Source organism: Bos javanicus, chromosome 1 (genome assembly GCF_032452875.1).
Source record: "Bos javanicus breed banteng chromosome 1, ARS-OSU_banteng_1.0, whole genome shotgun sequence".
NCBI classification, from domain to species: Eukaryota; Metazoa; Chordata; class Mammalia; order Artiodactyla; family Bovidae; genus Bos; species Bos javanicus.
The window spans coordinates 52,645,933-52,668,710 of NC_083868.1; the positions used below are offsets into that span (position 1 = coordinate 52,645,933).

Below are 22,778 nucleotides of genomic sequence, written 5' to 3' on the forward strand. Positions count from 1 at the left end.
ACTGTATTTTGGATAGGGACCTTCAGCCTCCATCATTTGATCTCAGCAGCCTAATTTTATGATATTGATTCTTTCAAGTACAGAGTCCACTGATAGTAAAAATAACCTGACTTCAGTTATTCTAGAATTGCCATGTAGAAAGGAAGAAGGACCCCTTTTGAATAAAGTCCCCCAGTTGCTTCATTCATTACCTGTAGATTGCTAGCTTAATTTGCTCTTTTACCAGAACAAGAAACCAAACTTTATAATGTGTGGGGTTTTTAGTGGCAAAATAGTTACGAAGGTAGGTCTCTGTTACTGTCAAAAAGTAACGATTTTCCCTCCTCCTGTCTGTTGAAATAAGTAATATGCTTAAGTCTCCAAATTATGCCTTCTTTGCCCTTATTTTTTCTCAGATGTTTTTCTTCACCTTTTCTTTCTTCTCTTTCTCATTACTTCTGAATGATAATCAGGAGCACCCCCACCCCTACCCATTGTGGACACGTTTGCCTTCTTTCAACAGTTTGAAAATAGATCCATGGTGATTTAAAAAGTAATAGATAACTATAAGTTATTAAAGTGTCCAATTTATAGTTGGGGTATTTCATGGTCATTAGATCAGACATACTTTTCTTGACTATTTTGTCCCAAGTTTGCTGTCTTCAGTTCACTTATTTTATTCATGCTAAAAATATCTATCTTCCTCCTGTTTTGTTCTAGACTTTGTGCTAGTTGTCACTCTTTTTTCCCCCACAGCCCAGGTAGTCAGTCGATGGTTCTCCTAACAGAACATTGCCACCTAGGCCTGCATTTACTGTTATATGTAGTTATCAGACCTCCTTTTTTTTCACTCAAGAAAGAATATCTGAATTCACAGGAATGAAAGAGAAGGTGCTAATTTTGAAGCCATTCTAGTGTATAAATAGTGAATTATCACCATAATTTAGCATGGAGTTTCATATGGTTGCTTACAGCAGCCCTCACAACTAACCGATCTTGATGTTCTGATAAGCCAGATGCTTCTGGGTGTATAAAGTTAACTAGTCTTGGATCATCAAGGAGAAGGCTTAGTGATGAAGGTAGGATGTACCCACATAATTGTAATTCAAGAGAAAATGTGGTTGGTGTCATTAGCAATATAGGATCTTTTTATTGTTTTCATGGGGGTGGAGAGATTAATGTGGGGAGCATCAGAGAGGAGATACGGTATCATAGTGGCCTGGCAGCCTTGTGGAAAGAAGCGGAGCAGTGGTGGGAGGAGGTTAATGTGGTTATTTTGAACCCCAAAGCCACGTATACCTTCCATTCATTTGATTCTTGACATTTTGTATTCTGTTTGAAATTGAAATTACACATAAATATATACAAAGGCACATACTCTAAAACACATTCATGCATAATTAAATAGCATAATCAAAATCATTGAATCTAAATGATATATTTTTCTCTAGTCACTGGCAATCACTTTGACCTCTCCAGTTGATAACAGCTTGCCTGACTTAAAATTTCCTGCTGATTTCTTTTACTTATTTAAAAAACGTGTTATATCATAAAATATTGGGTATTAAAACCCAGTATGGGTTTAATTACTACTCAAGCATCTCATCCTGAAGTGATTAGTAAGCCACAAAAATAACTGTTTCCTATTCTCTCTGTACAGCACTGATATTTTTGGAAATTGGGTTGCCTATGCCAAGTTTTTTTTGTAGATTGACTGGGAATTGTTAACTGGTCTATCAATTCAAAGAAATTGTTGTTCCTTTATTAAAAACATAGCAGATAACTAATTGCATTTAGAGTTCTCAATCACTTCTACTCTTGAGGCAGCCACATGAATCATGTAATTGCTTCAGATGCTCAGCAGAAGTTTCTTGCTAAGGAAACCACGGGAACATGTTCTTCTCCCCTCCTCACCCCTCCCCCCTTTTTTTTTTGACTAGACACAGCTTTTAATAATAAGATTTTGTCTGAATGAAGATTAAAAAATTATTAAAATGAAGATTTTATTGATACGTAATCTTAATGCCTATCAATCATGAAATAATTGAGAAAATTTCAATACATTCTTATTTTGAAATAGTATATGGTTATTAAAAATGAGGATGATCAAACTTAAAGCAAGAAATTTTCAGCTTAGACGCTTTAAGTGGCTGTGTTTACTATTATATTTGTATTTAGAGGAAGGTACAGAATGATATTATCCATTAAGATATTAGAATTGGTCAAAGGATGGGAAAACAAAGGGGAAGATTATTAACAGAAGACAGACCAGAAATGGACTTACATACATGGAATGGGGGAAAGCAGGAGGATTTAATAAATGGTTTGAAATAGTTGGTTAGGTATTTTGGGGAGAAAAAATAAGCTCAATCCCCACCTCACTCCTTTGTCAGAATGAATTCCAGATTGATTAGTTATTTACATTTTTTAAAATAATGAAGTCTTGTAAGTTCTAGAAGGAAACATTAGTGAATGTTTTTTGATTTTGAAGTGAAGACCTAAATATGACCCTCAAACCCAAAAACAATTAAGGAAGGAAGATAAAAAATTGCCTATATCGTATTGTTTTGAAGACTTGAGAACTAGATGAATCTTGAAACTGTATGTTCATGGATCCTAATGTTAGCAACTTAGCATTAAAAGTTTATTGATAACACTCTGCAAGCATTTGGATCAATGCAAATTTAAACTGACCAGAAAGGCCACCACTGTGTGATTTTTGGCAACTACATTTAAGTTTGTAGTCATCAGCATGAACCATTTAAACTGATGGTATTTAACTGTATTATGTGAATTTTCACATCAGTATGTATAAAGAGTAATTTATTTATCAATATTATTTCAAATGAATGAATGAGAAATATTAAATAATTATGGGAAAGCATGTAAGAAACTGTGTAGTTTAACTTTGGGCTGGGCATAATGGAGAAGGTACTTTTTTTTTTTTGCTATTTTCACCTTTACAATATGAATATGTAGTTGTTTCACTCAGAAAAAAAATTTTTTTAAGTCATTGAAAAATATTTTAGAATTTAGGTTTCTGAAAGATTTTGTCAGATTCATAGTTATTTCAGACAATCATCTATTAGGGGAAAGAAGTCTAGAGAGTGAAACTTACTACAGGTTTGCAGTGCATATGTAATAGGGAGAGGCACGGAGATTGGTGACTTGTATCACAAGTGAGTGCTCATCCCACTGAGTGACTTCATCTATGGACGGGATCCTTGGAGGCTGCATGCAGTTAGTTTTTGAAAAGTGTATGTCATCTTATGAAATAGTTTTATTTTAAATCTAACACATTTGATTCTTACAAAGCATTCGTTTTACTTAATACTTCTAAGATTTATCATAGTATAGAATGTGAAATTCATATAAATTATTATGAAAAAATAGGAGCTATCAGAGAATGTAGAGAGACCTACATCTGGGAGGATCTCTACTCTCCTGGGAGGAATCTTTCACATTACTCTAGTGGAAGACTCTGAGAAACACTATCCTAGTAAATATGAACAGGTGACAATAACTTATCATCATCTTAACACTTTATTTGGGTTTTGAGTTCTGAAATTATAAAGTGGAAGGAAGAAGATTTCAGAAAAGGAAAAGGCAAATTTTATTAGCAATTTAGCCCACTAAAATGAATGTTTGATTATGTTAACTTAGAGTTCTTACTGAATCCAGTAAATGCCTGAGCTGGTAGATATTTTAATCATTAAAACTATAATCCAGTTAAAGTTAAGGAAGCTAAATAAACTAGTTTTAATCAAATTTACTTTGATTTCTCTTTCTCTTTTTCTTTTGACTACCACAGGTCACAGTAATGAAAGGCAGTAATAGAAATAAAGATCATTCAGCAGAAGGAGAAGGGACTGGAAAACGACCAAAGCGAAAGTGTCTTCAGTGGCATCCATTGCTAGCAAAGAAACTCCTTGACTTTTCAGAAGAGGAAGAAGAGGAAGACGAAGAGGAGGATATTGATAAGGTAATTTCTCTGTTTATTGTAGTAGTTTTAAGTTTGAACATTCATTCAGAAACTGCAGTGAACACGTGTGGTACAGTGAATGTGTTTCTAGGAGTCTGTATAACTTGAATTCTACTTAACTACTTTATCTACAGTTTCATCCCAAATGTTGATGACTCTTAAAGTATCTATACTTCCTAATAATTTAGACTGAAGCAGATCCTTCTTAATTAGTATTTCTCTCAATTAACTAATGATTTGCAGGCAATAGTCAAATGAAGTGAGTTCATAAAATTTGATATGTTCACCTTGCACCCACCTGTTGCTCCTCTGGCCTCTCTTTCCTCCTGCCCAGCCCAGCTGTGCCACTACAGGCAGGTTCAGAGCTGTTCAGGCCCTCATCCTTAAGGCCCTCAGAGCATCTGGGTGCTGCCACCCCTCTCAGTCCCCCTCCTCTGGTCTCACACTGGAGCAGCCAGCTCTTGCTTAGAAAGTTACACAATGATGCAGGTGACTAGAAAGCCACACATTCCTTCAGATCTTGGCATGACTGCTTCCTCATCTTTTACCTCCCCAGGGATGTCCCTCACACCCAAGTCTTCCCCGTCTGAGGAATTTGTCCCCTTGAACTTCTTTTTGTTTGCTATGTATACTTGTTTATGTCTGTCTTCCCAGACTAGTGTATAACTTTGGTAGAGCAGGGGTCTTCCCCTTCCTGTTGTCTTCTCCTTCCTTAAAGCCCAGAATGGTGATTGGTGCAGAGTAGATTTTGAACAGCTCATTGGGCTTCCCTGGTGGCTCAGATGTTTAAGAATCTGCCTGCATGAAGGAGACCTGGGTTTGATCCCTGGGTTGGGAAGATCCCCTGGGGGAGGGCATGGCAACCTACTCCAGTTTTCTTGCCTGGAGAATCCCCATGGACAGAGGAGCCTGGTGGGCTACAGTCCATGGGGTCGTAAAGAGTTGGACATGATTGAGCGACCTTCACTTTCACCTTTCATGGTCAGTGGAAGAATAAATGAGTACATATTTTGTGTCACTACAAATATTATAAACATTCTTCAATATCCACTCAGTCTTTTGTCCTAGGCTTGGGTCAACTCCCTTCTTTGCTCTGTTTATCAGGAATTACAAACATTTTTCCTGTTGTGCAGACATCTTCTCTGGATACTGTTTATGGTCTCCTCACTGCTGCACTTTCCTTGTCTTTCACAGAGAAAATAGAGGCCACCAAAAATGCCTCCTTCAGCTTTCTCCACTCAGCTTACTCTTATCTCGGTCCTTATCCATCTTTTCCTTTCCTTTTTCAGAGAAATGGTGTCACTCTTCCTATTTGAGGAAATTGCCAAGTGTATGCTCATGCCTAATTTGATCTTTCTCATGCATTTGATGACTTGGTTCTTGAAGCTGTCTCCTATGTCCACGACAGCACTCACTGTTATTTCTGTTCCTACCTTCCCAACTATACCTTTCTGGTTTCCTCCATTTGTTGTCCATCCATTATTTAACCCTCAAATATTGATGTTCTCTGAGCCTCTTATCTTAATTTCTGTCTGCATCCTGGACCTTTCCCCTAAATTCTGGACTTGTATTTCTGACTATTTACTTGACATATCCACTTTAAATATCGAGTCAGAATCTCAGATTAAATGTGTTCAAAATGAAGCTTTCACTGTTCTTCTCCAAACCCCATCCTCCGGCATCTTTCTTTCCTTTCTCAGTAAATGGCAATTCCAGCTGTGTCGGATTGGTCAGACCTGACACCTTGTTTGTTTTCTTTTGCTCAAGTCTCTGGTCTGTCCATCAGCAGCTTTTCAACTGTGCTTTCAAAAGGTCTTCACTAGTTGACCCTTCTTTAGCAGTGTCACTGCTACCACCTTGCTCCAAGCTACCACCAGCGCTGGTGCAGATTGCTATATTCTGCCTCTCTCTCCCTAGTTCTTGCCCTTCTAAAGTCTGTTCTCAATAAAGCAGCCAGAGAGATCCTTCCAGAGTGACAGGTTGATTGTGCTACTTTTCAGCTTCATGAGGATGGGGATTCTGTATGGTCACTGCTCTGTCGGTATCACCTGAAACGGTGGCTGCTCCGTATCACATGCCCAGTAAACAGTTATTTAGTAAAAGAATGAAGTCATTGAGTCCTCTTCTCTTTTTAGTCTACAATCAAGAGATCTCACCCATACTGTTGGTCTTACTTCTTTTTGTTGGTACATTAGTTCATTATCCCAACTCGGCCTTCTCTGCCAAGAGCCTCTTCACATTCTGTCTACCCAGTACTAATCTTTCTACTCCCCACTGGATATAACTTCCCTTCATTTGAGAAAAAGTGTTCTCAGTTGTGTATGAAGGAATCTGGCTGCCAAAGTTGGAAACATTCTTCCTTTTTCAACCTTTACATTCAGTTAAGACACCAGTCGCTCTTGTTTCTACCTCATTAGTGAGTGTTGTCTCTGTTCCCAATTCTCCGTTCGCATGAATACTGCCTTGATTTAGCCCTGTCCTGGTTCTTGCGTGGACTGCTGGCATAAACTTTTAATTCATTCCTCTAGTCTTGTTTGCTGCTAGTTTGGCTACTGTAATTCGTGCTCTACACTAATGACGGGAGTTATCCTGCAGTACAGATCTGACAGTGTCTTTCCCCTGCTAAAACCACTCATGGCTCTCCATTGCTCCTAGCAGCGGTCTCCAGATTCTGGTCTGGTGCTAGTGTTGTCTTGTTGCAGAGTGTTACTTGCTTGGCCTCTGGTGAAAGAAAAAAAAGGTCCAGATAATTTTTTATTTCAATTTAATTTATATACCATGCACTTGTTTGTTTACTCACTTTTCAGTTAGTTAATTTAATGAAATAATTATATTAGAAGTTAAAAAAAATGTTTTTAGTGTTCATACTTGACAGAACAAAAAGTTTCAGTCTGTGTTGGTCCCCTTCAAGGGGTTTTTTTGAGTCATACAATCTGAAACCACTCATTTACAGGATTAAATGCCCTTATTTTTCTTTCGCATTTTTCAAAAAAATGACAAAGCACATTGTTCATGAAGCGGCCCATACCTTCTTCTACAACAACTCTAGTTCTCCATTCTAATCTTTTGTATACTGATTCTATTGAACTGCATATAAGTGAATAAACCATTGAGCCTTAATCTTTGTTAGTTCCCCACGACCTCCCACTGACTACCTTATATACTCTGATTTGTCTTTCAAAGTTTAGCCCAGACGACGCTTTTCTAGGGAGACTTTTCTGTTGTTCTACCAATCCACTAGTGTTTCATTATCACACTGATTTCTTGTAGTCATCATCCTGCTTTTTAATTTATTCGCTTATATGTCTTTCTCCTCTACCAAAACAGTGAGCTCCTGGGGCCAGGATCTTGTCTTATTTATCTCTTTTTCCAACTCTTGTCTTGAGTTCTATAATTTAGTCACTGGATCAAAGTTATTTTTTCTGAAGGGAAAATAAAATTACTTCCTCAACTTACGTAATACATATTTTTACGCCTCATTTCTCTGTAACTTCTTAGTCAGTTTCAGAATGATAGATAAATATTCCTTGAAAACGCAAGTCATTGTTAATGATTATACCCATAACAAGGAAGATAAATCTGTAGCCTTCGTTCCCAGTAATAATCCCTAATGTACTTCCAGATCAGGTAGCTCTGACTTTGAGATTGTTCTGTACTATTTGTGTCTGAAGACAATTGATGGTTAATTAAATGCATATACAATGCTTAATTTAAATTTAAAAGACTTTTAAAAAACATTTAGTTGGATTAAATTAGTGATTTGTCTTAGAGTGTCTGTAACAGTTGCCCAATAAACATGATATAAAAGAAACTGATTGCCTTATTATAGTAATGGCCTCAGAGCGTGATCCTTAGACCAGCAGCGTAACTGCACAACTTGTTAGAAATACAAATCCTCAAAGCCTACTCCAGACATACAGAATACAAAATTCTGGCAATGGGACTTAACAATCTGTGTTTTAACAAGACCTCCAGGGATTCCTATGCCCACTTACATTTGAGAACTACTGCCCTATTGTATCGGAGATGGCAATGGCACCCCACTCCAGTACTCTTGCCTGGAAAATCCCATGGACAGAGGAACCTGGTGGGCTGCAATCCTTGGGGTTGCTAAGAGTCAGACACGACTGAACGACTTCACTTTCACTTTTCACTTTCATGCATCGGAGAAGGAAATGGCAACCCACTCCAGTGTTCTTGCCTGGAGAATCCCAGGGACAGGGAAGCCTGGTGGGCTGCCATCTGTGCGGTCGCACAGAGTCGGACACGACTAAAGTGACTTAGCAGCAGCAGTATAATGCAGTCTGACAGCATCTTTGATCCTTCTTGATTTTAGCTATAAAGCAGCATTAAAGGAATGGTTTTAGTAAGCATTCTGGACTTCTGTTCTTGGTTGCAGTGTTTCCAAGAGATACCATGGAATCATATTTTAGCCTCAGAAGATACTTAACAGTGCTATTCTAAGATTCTGTGGTCAGAGATGTGCTTTAAGAAATTAAACCTGCAGCCATGTATAGGAAGTATTATAAGGGAGTAAAAGCAGGAAGATGAAGCCATAGGCCAGAGTGCTACTAGGACAGCAGCAGTGAGGATTACACAGATGGACAGGATCAGAGCCTTGCAGAAGTCCTTGAAGATCTTGAATGAGATGCTTAGGGAAATGAAGGATTCAAAAGCAGTTTTGAAAGTGTAAGCCCTATCACCATAGAATTTCAGTAGACAAGAATGTGTGATTATCTGTAGACTTGAAAATTTACTTTTGTAGTTCTTCCTTCAAATAACGTCAAATGTCTGTTTTGATTTTTACGGTTGGAGGCTTCACTTTGATGTACACAGAAACATTAGTCTGTATTAGATTTTTATTCATTTTCACATTATTAGTTGTACAAAAGCACTTTCTAAAAAGGAGAAAGACAGAACCAATATTCATGTATCTTTATGAGGATATTGTTAACTTTGAGACCCATATACTATGGAATGGGTTTAATCCTTTATCCAGCAGTTAGTTAGGTACTAATATTGTACAAGACATTAAACTAAGCACTGTGTATGAGGGAAATAAGAGAGGTTTTGTCCTCAAAGAGTTCACTGTTGGTGAGAGAAAAAAATGCAAGCAATTATAACAACAATGTAATATATGCTGTAATAGAGACATGCACAGGTTGCTACAGAAACTCAGCAAAAGAAAACATTTTAAGTTGGTTACCAGCCACAAATAGTGGTTGATAATTTTTAAAAACCCTTCCTCCCCCCATTTGTAAATTGTTTAAACAGAGCTAAGGAAAAATACAATTTAAAAACCAACACTAATTGTTAAAAACAGAGTTATCCAGGATGTGTTAAACATTTTGGCTCTTGTTTTGTTGCTAATAGGTTCAACTTCTTGGGGCCGATGGCCTAGAGCAAGATGTTGGTGAAACTGAAGATGATGAATCACCAGAACAGCGAGCCCGGAGACCAATGAATGCATTTCTTTTATTTTGCAAACGTCATCGCTCTCTTGTCCGTCAGGAACACCCCAGGCTTGATAACCGAGGTGCTACCAAGATACTAGCTGATTGGTGGGCTGTTCTCGATCCAAAGGAAAAGCAGAAATACACAGACATGGCCAAGGAGGTGAGTTACAGTGAGGAGGCTTTGTGGTAACTGTGAACAACCAATCCTGCAACCCCCAGTTAGTAGAGTCCATGCAAAATGTCTAGCAGCAGCATGAAGGTGAATCCCAAATCAAGTGTTAAACGAAGACATTGAAGCTTTGTTCCTATTCCTGAGTTCCAAGTCCACCTTGCAAATACTGGTGAGGTGCCAAAAGAAACCTATTGCCAAGAAGTTTTTTCTCACTTGTTTGTATTGCACTGATGACATGAGGGATGGATTTTTATGAATGGTGATTTATTTATTATGAATGACTTTTGTTTTTAGTTTTTCTAGGAGCCCAGCTTCTGCTGTCAGAGAATGCCCATGGTGAAGATGACACTCTTGATCTAGTTCTAAAGCTAAACAGCTTTGTAACCATATCTGAGTTAATTTCTGGGTCTCAGTTTTTTGTGGGTTTTTTTTTTTTCCTTTTTTAAAAACGATGTTATGAGAAAGAGAAAGTTGGAACAAAATTTGCATCCCTTCCAGCACTAATTTTTAAAAAAATTTTGTAATATACACAGTTATCAAAAGATATGCTTTGACTTCTTTCTGTAGGTAGTAAGTACGGCATGAGTATTCAAAGCCAGTAGAGGAACGAATGGCAGTGGAACAGGATGTACTGTGATGTGTGCGTGCGTGTAAACACTGTGAGCAGCAGTTGGTGAGAAGTATTTCCATACAGGAATGCTTTCCAGAGGACTGGAGTGTATGTTCCAAAATGTGACTTAATTTATTCAAAAATTGTATACTGATCTGTTTCTAAAGTAACCTTAAATTAGTGTGAGTTCATTGTACATTTAAAATGTATTGTGTAATGGATTTAGCAAGTAAGGGGAAAGCAAAGCAATATCATTGTGGTTAACTTGAAAGGAATAATTCTAACTATATTTCTTTAGAGTTACAGCTTGCAAATAATATTGATTCATGCAAAACCCCAGCCACCCAAACATTTGGTTAAGTTCTATGATAAGATGGACCAGCAGGTGACAAATACAGAGTTTCAAGTGAGATATTTTATTAGACATCTCAGTATGTAGAAAAATAATTCTTTCAATTGCTGTGGTTTTATTGAGTTGCTTAACAGGCTAACATGGAACATAAAAATTTCTTAGTCTTCAGGGAAATTTGAATCCAGAATAAATAATTAGCATAGTTATTGTGTAATTAATGATCACATAAGGCTTCAGGAATTAACTGTATTGTTAAAGACAGAATTTTAGCTATGTAGAGCATCTTATCTTGCAAATTTAAAATCAATTCCAGTAATCTACATGATTTTAAATGCTACTGGAGATCTTCATTCTCATAACAGTAATTAATAGTAAAAGATTCCCATTAAGTAGCTTTAGATCCTTTCATAGTCATGCTTCTAAGATAAAACAATTAATCTGAAACCTCATAGGGAGTTGCATAAGCCTCCTATAATTAAACTCTTGAGTTTATTTTTGGATTACTGTTTTTGGGTAACATGCAGCCTGTCCCATAATTGTTTACTTTCTCAAATACTGCTAATTGATAAACCCAACAGGTGGCCACTTTTAAGAGGAAGGAAGTCTTATTTTCATATAGGAATTCCTTTACTAGTTACTTAATTAGCTTCACAATATTTGCCATTGTGGTAAGTAATGAAATCTAAATCTCATAAGGTGTGCCGCCCCCCCCCCCCAACCTCCAAGCTACTCCAATGGCGACAGTAACTGGCTCTTCCACCCAACAACTTGTCTTGTTTATAGTTGCTCTTATGAAATGTCTCACTTCCAGTGCCATGCATGGAAGGTTCAGCTACTTTCAAAATCCTTATATAATTGGTTTCTAGTCGTAAGTGATACTTGTTTCTACCTACTTACCAAATGGTTTTGAAATTACAAAAGAGTGCAGGTAATTGTGCTGGTGTTTTTTTGTGTGCATATTACAGCCTTAGTTGAAATGTCACTTTTTCCCTTACTCATTACTTGCTGTCTGATTATTTTCTGTTAGTGCATCTGGTGAGGCGAAGTACCTGTTTGGAAATTTTTCAGTTTTTTAAATTGTTTCCCAGGGCTGATTTGTATTGTTGAAAAAAAAAAGTTTAATGAGGGTTTCCTGTTTTCCGAGGGTTTTAAACTGTCCTAAGGATATAACCTGGATTCCTTTCTTAAATTCAGCAGCATGCCTTATGGTGCAGTGTTGTGGGCATTCATAGCCTCTAGCTTCTGCAGCTGCCTGTTAGTAGTCTCACACCATATTATTGTTCTTTTAACATCTTTATGTATACATTGTACAAATGTACAAATATATGTCTGCATTTTTGACTAGGACATTTCTGGAAACTTATACTTGTCACTTAAACTAATAATCATAATTAATTAATGGACAGTCAATATAGAGGATCACACATGTTATTCAGATAGAGTCAGTGCCAAAGAGAGGGGAGAATCTGGTAAGTTAAGACAATTTTGAATGACCTTTTTCATACCCGCTTTGGTTTTTGTAGCCTAGGCATGGGACAGAATACATGCATTTATTGACTAGTTAGTTCATTCCAGAGTGGATGTCTTGCATATGCATAAATACTTAAAGTCAGTTATGATTGTTCCGTGGGGCTTCCCTGGTGGCTCAGAGGTAAAGAATCCACCTGCCAATGCAAGAGATCCTTTGGTCGGGATCCCTGGGTTCGATCCCTGGGTTGGGAAGATCACCCGGAGAAGGAAATGGCAACCCACTCCACTATTCTTGCCTGGGAAATCCCATGGACAGAGGAGCCTGACAGGCTACAGTCTGTGGGGTTGCAAAGAGTTAGACGCAACTAAACGACAGCCTTGAGTATTCCTGTTCTTCAGAGCAGGGACTGAAGGCTCTTTGGAGTTAGTATCTTGACCAGTCATACAGTTGTGGACCCTGGAATAGTCTTTCCTATGTGCTTCTAGCATCCTTGTAGTATATGTTGCTCACTTTAGATGACTGAGAGACAAGAGATTTGAGTAAGAAGTGGAAAATGGTAACTATAAAATATCATGGTCTCATGGGAATAGTCTGCTTGTGCTGGGGTTAGGGTATTTCAGAAAAGGCTTAATGAAGTTGTTAGTAGAATTTGGTATGTCCCTTGGCACAGGATTCAGAAGAAAGGCAAAGATACGAGCAGACAGGGAAAAATAAGAACAACTTCAGGAATGAGAAAGTTTTACTTGAAGCCTGAGCTGTTTGTAGGTGAGTAACAGGAAATGATGATATAAAGGTGAACATCTTGAGAAATTGGCCTGAAAAGTTGGAAGCTCAGTTGTACGTTAATAAAAGAGCAATGGAATCAAATGCAGTAAAATACAGTTTTAAAGTAAACTGTAATAGCCTCTTGTAAATGTTGGGGTCTATTGTGGTCTGGAGTCTAGGAAAGATTATCACTGTAAATCTCCATGGGGTTTCGTGACCAGTTCTTCCTCGATATTTCTTCAAGAGAAAATTAATGTATTCATGCCCTTTCTTTGGTTTTATCAGAAATGGATTCTTCTCCATAGAAAATTTGATGTCATTTTCTTAGGTATTATCACTCTGTACAACTTCTGTTAACAGTCATGTGTCACGCTCGACAGAATTTGTCTTTGTACTAGCTTGATGTGGCATCTTGCATACTACTGAGCTAGAGCAGCACCTCACTGATCCCCACATTCTTGAGAAACAAGTGTTACATTTGTTATTTCCGTACAAGAATTATTTTATAATCTGTAATTTGGTGAGAGTTTTGTGAACAATTAAGTTATAGTCACATTTTCATCTGTTTATTAAATGATTCTTAACCCTTCTGTTCTTTGGAACTTCTGCTTTGGTTTTCCAAGAACCTTTCTTTTGAGTGAAGCCATAGCTGTCAATTGACATTTCCTTCCTCTATCAGACACTTTCTGCTACCTCTAATGAAATAACTTACTCTGTGTGGGTTTTTCTGAGTATGACTTAACTGGAGCCCCAGCACTTTAAGGAGAGGTGGGTAGTAAAACCAAAGATTTGGGCTTCATGGTTCTCAAATTTCTTGTTTCCGAGGCCTTTCCCATTCCTGTGTTCTGGATGTTGGGACTTTCTTATTATAAAAAAAAATACTTGTGTTTATTTTTTTGAAATAATACCAATTTTTGAATATTTCTTTATTCTCTCTAGGGTTCTGACTCATTTAATCCTAAAAATAATCCTATGAAGTAGATACCATTTTCTGAAAGCTAAAGATGAGGACACTGCAGCCCAGAGGAGTTAAGTGACTTATCCAAGGCAGCAAATTACTAGCAGTAGAGTTTGGGTAGCCTTCTCCTTTTTCAGACCTTCTGAGTTTACACATTTGTAATTGTCAGTGAAGATACCTGTCCTCACAGGGTTGAGGTTAAGATGCAAGTAAGGCACTGTGCGCACAGGCATGAAGTTTAAAATGCCATGAAATATTAGTTGTTCCTGATAAGCTTATGTTTGTGTTTCATACTTCTTTACCTAATAATTTTTTTACTGTTTTTATTAGAACCTGTTAACACACTGAAGTGCTACTAAAAAACACAATTAATCTTTGAAACATAAGAATCAACAAAACTAAAAGTATCATTTGCCCATCTTGGCAGACACTGTCCAATGTGATTAATGATTCCTAACAAAATAGATGTTCCACTAAGTGAGCTAACTACTTGATTTCAGAAATATCAGTCCATTTACTAAGTGTTAGGTTTTTTTCTAATTTGCTGATTGTTTTTCTGTGATTCTCTTGCTTTTTCTATGATCCAGTGGATGTTGGCAGTTTGATCTCTGGTTCCTCTGCCTTTTCTAAATCCAGCTAGCTTGTACATGAATTATCTGTTAATGCATTTCCAGAAATGCAGATAATGTTTACTTACCCAGACCCCTACCATCCTTTTATAAAGTGCCAAAATTACATCTTAAAAGAAATTCTGAAATTTTTATTTTTAATTAGTGCTAACTGATTAAATAGACTTTCTCCTTCTTAACCCAAATTAGGGAGGAATATTGTCCTTTAAAAAAGGTTATATGTGGAAATGAACTACTGTCTCCACAGTAATCCTTACAGGGAATTTAGGCAACCATATCTATAGCCAACTCAGTTTTTCCTTTATGACTTTTCTGCAAGAGAACCAAATAACTCCCTGGTCACTTATTCAAGTCACTTTTTGAAATGTGTGGTTTTTACTGGAGTGGCTTTATCACGAAAGTTTCATAGGTTAGTGTATAATTTAAAATACATCTTTTCTATCAGATACATAAACTTAATTCATCATCCTGTCATATAAAAGTCTGATTCATTTTCTTCCTGTTAAAATGTCTAGTAAGAATAATTCAGACCTATAAGTTTTAACATTTTTATGAGGAAAGGTTCCTAGAACTAAGAAAGTACTAATTAGTACCACTTCTCAAATATCTTACTCTCGTCTTCCACCCTGTATAATGTGATTTCTGCCTGCCAATATGAGGAGGTACAGTTGTCTCCAAATTCATTAGCCATTTCAAAATTTATTATGCTAAAGATTCACTTAGCCCCTGCAAAGTTACAGAATTTAAATTGTATTATGCCTTTTTTTGAAAACAAGATAATTACTGAATAATCTCATAGTTGTGGTAGATTTTTTTTTTATCATGGTGATATTTCACATTTTTGCACCTGTATCAGCTCTCTTTATTTATATAGATATTCCCAGGGTCCCTTATTACTTTACCTCAACAGGGTTATTATTCTCTCTCACTCTGCTGAGAAGAGCTAGACTGCAATAATAGCTAGAAATACTGCCGGATTTTTTGATCCAACCCTCCCGCCCCACCTCCAATTAAGAACAAACACTTGGAGAACAATTAATAAGGACATCTCTCCTTAAGGTGCTTTTTAAGATCAAATTTCCCATTCTTATAAGTGATCTGTGAAAGTAATTTTGAGAACCAGTTTTTTAAAGATTAACGTAATACTGTCTTTTGGTTTATAATAATGCCGTTGTCATATATAAAGTAGACCAAATACTGTGTCAAGGGTATGTATTTAATACCATTACCGAAAAGCAGTGGTGTATTATCATTGCTAATGAAGTCTGGTGGTGATTGAGATTGGATAGAGGAGGGCCAACATTTACTAATAAGCACCTTCTGTAAGTCAGGAACTGTGGCTATAAAGTAGATTCACTTAGGTTATCTAATCAGTTAGAAATTTGCAAAACAAAAAAGAATTTAGTAAGGGAATTTTTACTTTAATGGGAGATTTTTGAAAATAAGTATTTTAGCAAGAGGTTAGTTACCTCGAGGATAGGACCAATAGCCTGTGATTGATGTTTGTGAAGGATAACTGAGCTTCGCCCTCTACCCCCAGCAGGAAAGCCCTCCCCTGGGGATCCAGATGAGTGGGCCTGTCTCTTTGGTCCCTTCAATCTGTGCTGATGGATTTTTGCCCACATGGTTGGCCAACGTGCTAATAGTTTCACTCAGCTATTTGCTTCAGACTATATATAGCCGCTTCTGATTTCTCCCTTACTCAGCTTTCTCTGTGATCCCTTTCCTAATAACCTCATCACAACAAATGATTAAGCCTTTCTGTTGTCTCTTATAGCTGAATCAGAGCCAGTGACTGATGGTGTGTGTGCTCGGTTCCAAGGACAGACATCCTCATGCCCTGAGGCTCCTCCTGCCTTCTCCCTCACTGGATGTTCATACACTGCCTGTGTTGACCTGTCTGTCTTTTCATGAATTTATGACATCTCCATCTAAGCTTTAAACTCCTTAAGGACAAGGGCTGTTTGTTATTCTTTTCTCTTATATCCTTCATTCTTAACCCTTTGCTCTGCTGTTTTACATTGAGTTTAAGAATATGAAAGATTAATATTGTGGTTAATTTACATAGTATTGATCCTCATAGTGAACTCTCAGTTTCTGTTTTCCATGAAACCCCACATACTCCAGGCCTGTCTTCTGCCATTTGTCCTACACACAGGTAGCTTCAGTAGTTGTTGTTCAGTTGCTAAGTCGTGTCTGACTCTTTGCAACCCCATACACTACAGCACACCAGGCTTCCTTGTCCTTCACTATCTCCAGGAGTTTGTTCAAACTCACGTCCATTGAGTCTGTGATGCCATCCAACCATCTCACCCTCAGTCTTTCCCAGCATTAGGAAATTTTCCAGTGAGTTGGCTCTGCACATCAGGTGGCCAAAGTACTGGAACTTCAGCTTCACTATCAGTCCTTTCAATGAATATTCAGGGTTGATTTCCTTTAGAATTGACTGGTTTGATCTCCTTGCAGTCCAAGGTACTCTCAGGAGTCTTCTCTAACACCACAATTCAAACGCATCAATTCATTGGCACTCAGCCTTCTTTATGGACCACTTCTCACAGACCCACTAAAAAACAGTTACCATGCTGGAGCCAGGGAAAGGTGTGTGGACTGTGTATTAAAAGAAGTAATATGTTTGAATGGCTAATTGTGGATTGTAATCAATTTAAAACCAGACTAATTCATGCTCTTCTCATGCCCCGTGTTTAACCAGTGTCGGTCATCTAGTCAGTGACTGAGTGGGTAGAATAAGTACAAGAGAAAGAGATGTTTATGGTCAGTGATTGTCACTGCTTTACGTTGTCTTCAGCACAGCTGCATATCATAAGTTAGTTTAAACTAGCCCTTATTAATACCATCAGTGCTTTTAAGAATAGTCAACGCTGGTAATAAATCATTCATAAGAATGACAGTATTATTGTTTTCATCACACATGCAGATTTTCATCTAAGCAAATTGCTAAGTGATTCTTAGAAAAGGATGTAATATTTACTGAGAAAGAACTATATTATCTAGCAGATTGACAACATAGGAAGGCAAGAAGGTGACACCTAGAAACAGAGGAAATCTGAAATCTAGTGACATCCATCCATCTAGGATCTTTCACAGTTGGGACTTTTTCTTAAAAAAACAAAAAAAACACCACCAAAAGTATCAAAAACTTTCTTTTAAATGTCTTGTGACAGATATGTTACTCTGATAGTCCTTTGTTACTTTATAGAGTGGTGACTTTTATTCAGATGACTGTTCATCCTACTGTTGCAGCTCGTGTTCCTTTTGCTGGGACAAAATGATGATGCATGGTGCCTGCTACTTTGATTTTCATCTCACCCTTTCATTTGTCACTTTCCACCTCCAGACAGCAAGTAAAGCTGTTTGTCTGCCTCAGCTTAACAAACCTGTAAATCCCCCTCATGCATGTGAATGTGACATTGATACCCTCAAATTTATTCTGCTATGTGATGATAAATTCTAGTCTGGATCTGGCCTTTGTATCCTGTTTTAATTATTTTTGTAAGAGTAGAACTTACCTTACTGTATCTTCCTTCTGCATGTACCTATATATCAATATGCAGATGTACAGCTTTTAGTTTAACAGCAAAAAGATTATTCAGAAAATTTGAATTAAGGGTAATTCTGGGGGGTAATACTAAACAATTGACTAGTAAGTTTGCATTATATTGTCTACAGTACAATTTTCATTTATATGATTTAAAGTGAAGTGGTGTTTATTAGTTTGATCAGATATACTGTTTTTACACTAAGGGTAAAGGAACTTCTTTTTCAAATGGGTTAAAAAGCTGTTTCAATCTTATACTAAATTAATTTTACACACAGTGTTCATTTTGAAAAGCAAGCTTTATAGGATTGAACAAATCATATTAATTAAATAAGGTATCTAGCAGTAATAAAATCATTGAAGAATACATAAAAATATATTTTATCAAATGACATAATTTTGGTAATAGAACATGAATAGCGTACATATATTTTATTTAATTTTATTGTCGGTAAAGGGAATGGCAGAGTTGGGAAAGAGGGAGAAAACCATAGAAAAATAAAGGAGAAAAGAAAATATTGATACCAAAGGCTGAAAACCTCCATGTTGTGATGGATTAATTGCAACCTCACACATCACAGCTCTCTGTATGTTCACTTTAGTGATCACATGTGTTCATTGCAAACCCCTAGGATGTGATCAGGTGAAGTTACACTGTGTAGTTTTGAGGAGGAATTGAGGCTGAGAAAGGTTGTACAACTTGCTTAATGTCCACCACTGACTAACAGCAGAGGTGGGTTTTGAACCCAGATAATTAGACTCTGTATCCAGTACTGTTTCTTCTACATGCCCCTGCAAATAACTGAAAAGTTCATCAGTTTGCCCTGCGCCATTCTCTTGCCATTCTTGATCTTGGTTCATTTATCCTACAATTGATTACATTGCTCTGTAAGATTTGCCTGTATTTGCCTGTGCAGTAAAGCATGTTTTAATTTTTAACTTACCAAATTAAGCAGTGAGCAGAATCTAGTTACTGACTCTGGTGTTCGCTCACATTTGTAATGTGCATCTGATACCTACTTAGAAATATATACACATGACAAATAACATGGCAGATAACTCCCTTTCTCCACCAAGACCAGGCGGAGATCTGAATTTGGATACTGGAAAGGAAAAAGAATAATGAGAGTTGAAAGATACAAAATTTGTTGCCTCTGAACCCTCATCCCACAAATGAACTTTCTAGTAGATAAATTCATGTCCTAGCTCTAAAGCCCCATACTGAGGCTGTCATTCTTCTACAACGGAAGACACAGAAGTGTTGTTTTTTTTAATTCAGTATCTTAATAGAGGAGTAAGGTGAAGGCTATTAGAACCTTTTCAATCTATGTGTTAATTAAAATATGTTGTCTGTTCTTTATTTATAGTATAAAGATGCGTTTATGAAGGCAAATCCTGGCTACAAATGGTGTCCTACCACAAACAAGCCTGTGAAATCCCCAGCACCCACCACTGTCAATCCACGAAAGAAACTATGGGCCTTCCCATCTGACTCTTCAAGAGACTTGCCAAGCCCCAAGAAAACAAAGACTGAAGAAATGCCTCAGCTTAACTTTGGAATGGCCGGTGAGTTTAAACACTAATTTTCCCTGTTCTGTAAGACTGGGGCAGTTCATGTAGGCAGTATTTTTAATAGATAATAGAGAGGGAGAGAAAAGCAAAATTTATGACCAATAGGAAGTAATGGCAAATATGTACCGTAGCTTAAAGCTTTGGAGTATGACATGCTTTAGAATGTATATATAATTAAAGAAAGGAGGGTTAGACCAAGTGGTGGAGCCATTGTAAATATCTGTGGATTCCTGACATTGATATGGAAAAGCAGACAACAATGTGGAGACTGTCAGGAACTCAGGGATTTTGTAATGTAACAAAACAGCTTACACACTCGTGCCCACTATTAAGTTGTTCCGCGTAAGCACCTTCTCTGGAGAAGGGAATGGCAATCCACTCCAGTTTTCTTGCCTGGAGAATCCCATGGACAGAGTATCCTGGCGGGCTACAGTTCATGGGGTCGCAAAGAGTCGGACATGACCGAGCAACTAGCACACACTGTAAGCACCTTAGTTGTGTTGCACACCTAACAAGCCACAGTTATGTAGATCATTTGAGGATATGAAACATCGAGGACAGGGGGATGAACAACTCCATCACAAATCTAGGATGGATCTGACAACTGTTTTTTAGAGGGAATTGCCATCCCAATCCTTTTACGGGCCCGGCAAATTGAACATTCCAGATGGTCCCATTTGTTCTGAGCCTTTAATATTCTTTGGGTGGTAAGGAACGTTACAGCATTTATTACCACAAAATAAAGTATTTATATTCACCTTGCAAATGGTTCTGTCTTCCTAGCTGTTATAATACCATAATCAAGAGAAGTTTCCAGGATGAATTAGGGAGACTGGGCAAGATGGAAGCATTGAAACTGATGTGGAGCTAGAGGGTTCCCATGTCATTAGTACAAACAAATTTTCTTCAAAATGGGAGCTCTGAACAGTTTGCAAAATAGAAAGCTTGGGAATGAAAGTTTAGCTGTATTGTGATGAGGCTTCACTTTTTAATTGCCAGGAGGCCTAGTGAGATTTAACAGTTCAATGTGTGACTTGTGGCATCTAACAATGTGGTGGTGTCACATGTAAATCTAAGAAATGCCATCTGGCCATTCTTGGGGAACAAAGTCTTCAGGTGATTGTTATGTAAATATCTGTGGTATAGTTCTAGGTGAGCTTACAAAGTGATACTTTGCATATCTCAGAGGAATCAGAATAGAGATCTGTCTTTGTTTCAGCTGTTACTTTGTACAGTTTCAGCTTCAACCTGCTTGCTGCTTCTAGAATCCACAGATTGTGTCAGTAAGAGTTTTTATAAAATACTTAATCATCTGAACTTATCATCAGGACCAACTCAGAGTATATCTTTGACTGGCTTCTGAATGAATTCCTTCGATTAGCATGTGTCTTCCATTGCTTTTTCTACCACTTCTAAGTCTAGATCAGTCTTTCTAGGTTGTGTTTTGTTTTGTTTTGCATACAGTGGCTATTCACAAACCAGAAATACTGCAGAAAGCTATAAAAGATGTCTATCTATAGCATTATTTCTGTCAGTTTATTAGTCTACTTGTTATACCTACAAATTCAAATTGGGACCTAGGTTTCAACCAAGATATTTACAGGTCAGTTTTTAAGGACAGCATTCTTTTTAAAAAAATACAGAAAAGAAGGAAAAGAACTTTCTCACATTATATAAGGGCCTGTGATGGATGTTGGAAATCCATGATCACAGCCCTTGTTAAGCTATATACAGCTGATAACATTGGTCTGATGTTCCTTTTTAGCACAACGATAGCAAACTAATTTGCTGTTAATTAAAACATGGTTCTTAGTGTTTAAATCTAGAGGAAGAAGCTGTAGGGCTTTTAGAGGCCAGTTTAAGCTTACATGGAATTTCATTTTATTTTGTTTCCCCTGTAGTCCTTGTCACATGACATTTTGCATTTTTTAATAACCCCAAAGCAGTCAAGTGTGTGATATCCAAGAAGGAAAAGCTGTGTAGAATTTAACTTAGTGCAGGTCCTCTGAGTGAAGGGAATGCATGCTATTTATATAAGTATAGTTTTGATATATCCAAATAACATTATATAAGTATAAATTAACATAAAGGATGATGGTAATTTCTTGTCTGTGTTTTAGTGTCTATACAGCAAAGTCATATTTGTGTATAACGTAAATAGATTATCATGGAAGTATGTTCGTATTTTACTTAGTAATTTGAACTAACGCATTTTTATCTTTATTAGAAAGCAATTATTCAATCCTTCTTATCTCTAGAATGGCAGTTCCAAAAGTATTTGGCTGCCCTGAGAACTGAAGTTCACTTTTACTTTCCACCCAGTTCATTTCTCCTAATTTTTATTTGCCAATAGATTTAAGTGTCAGTTTTAGCAGCCACAATAGTTCATAAACTTAACGTTTAATTAAGGATTGAATCTCAACAATGAAGAGCCTTGTTTTAGCAAATCGGTCTGTGTTCCTACATCTCTTCCTATAAGGCGGTCTTCCAACATGGAGCTGTTTTGTGACCACCTGATCATTTGGTGACATATTTTACCTCTACTAAGCTCTTTCTTTTTTTTAAAAAATCTCCCGCAGATTCTTTTCTTTTTTTAAAGTTGGACCATTTGTAAGATGTGGTCAGAGTTGCTTCATGAGTTCTTGAGACAGATTTGTATTGAAAGATGGATTTAAGGACATATCTTTAAACAAAATCAAAAAAGAAGAAAAGAAGCACCTGAATGTCTTCAGGCAACACTATGCCTGATCCTCATTTTTAATTGTAGAGAGATTACTAAAATAAAAAAAATTGTGTTTATTGAGGACCAGGAAGCACTAGGTTAAGCATTGACTTAGGCATTTTCACATATGTTATTTTATTGAAGTTCTGAAATGTAACTCATTTAAGACAACCTTAAAGGATATAGGTTTCTTATTGTCTGTATTTTCTTTGTTTGGATATAATCCTGGGTCATAGATCAACCAGTTTCTGTTTCTACTTCTGTTGATTATTGAAGGAATGAAAACAAAGACCTTCAGTAGTATAAAAAGGGTTCATTTTGAGTGCTAAAAGATATTTTGAGGAAGGCCCTAACCTTATCCCTAAGATTTAAGATGTCAGAAATACTTAACTGTTGAACTTAGATTTGTTTTTGAAAGTTTTAAAGAAAGAATATTTGAACAAAGCCCACTAAATTTTTGGTGGCTCATTTGTAAAATGTCTTTCTGTTCTCATGTTCCTCCAATGACCTGTTTCTTTTTATCAGCCCTGATTTCATGTGGGAAAAATAACAAT

General features: G+C 37.0%; 1 protein-coding gene across 16 annotated transcripts in view; it reads left to right on the forward strand.

Moving 5' to 3' along the window:
* Positions 1–22,778, forward strand: part of BBX (BBX high mobility group box domain containing) — a 297,809-nt gene that overhangs the window by 196,151 nt on the left and 78,880 nt on the right. For all 16 annotated transcript variants that reach the window (XM_061384983.1, XM_061384907.1, XM_061385913.1 and 13 more), the window contains 3 exons: positions 3,791–3,961; positions 9,335–9,577; positions 19,298–19,496. In XM_061384983.1, coding sequence (XP_061240967.1) covers positions 3,800–3,961; positions 9,335–9,577; positions 19,298–19,496 — 604 coding nt within the window. In that variant the 5' untranslated portion in view covers positions 3,791–3,799. The remainder of the gene's footprint in view (positions 1–3,790; positions 3,962–9,334; positions 9,578–19,297; positions 19,497–22,778) is intronic.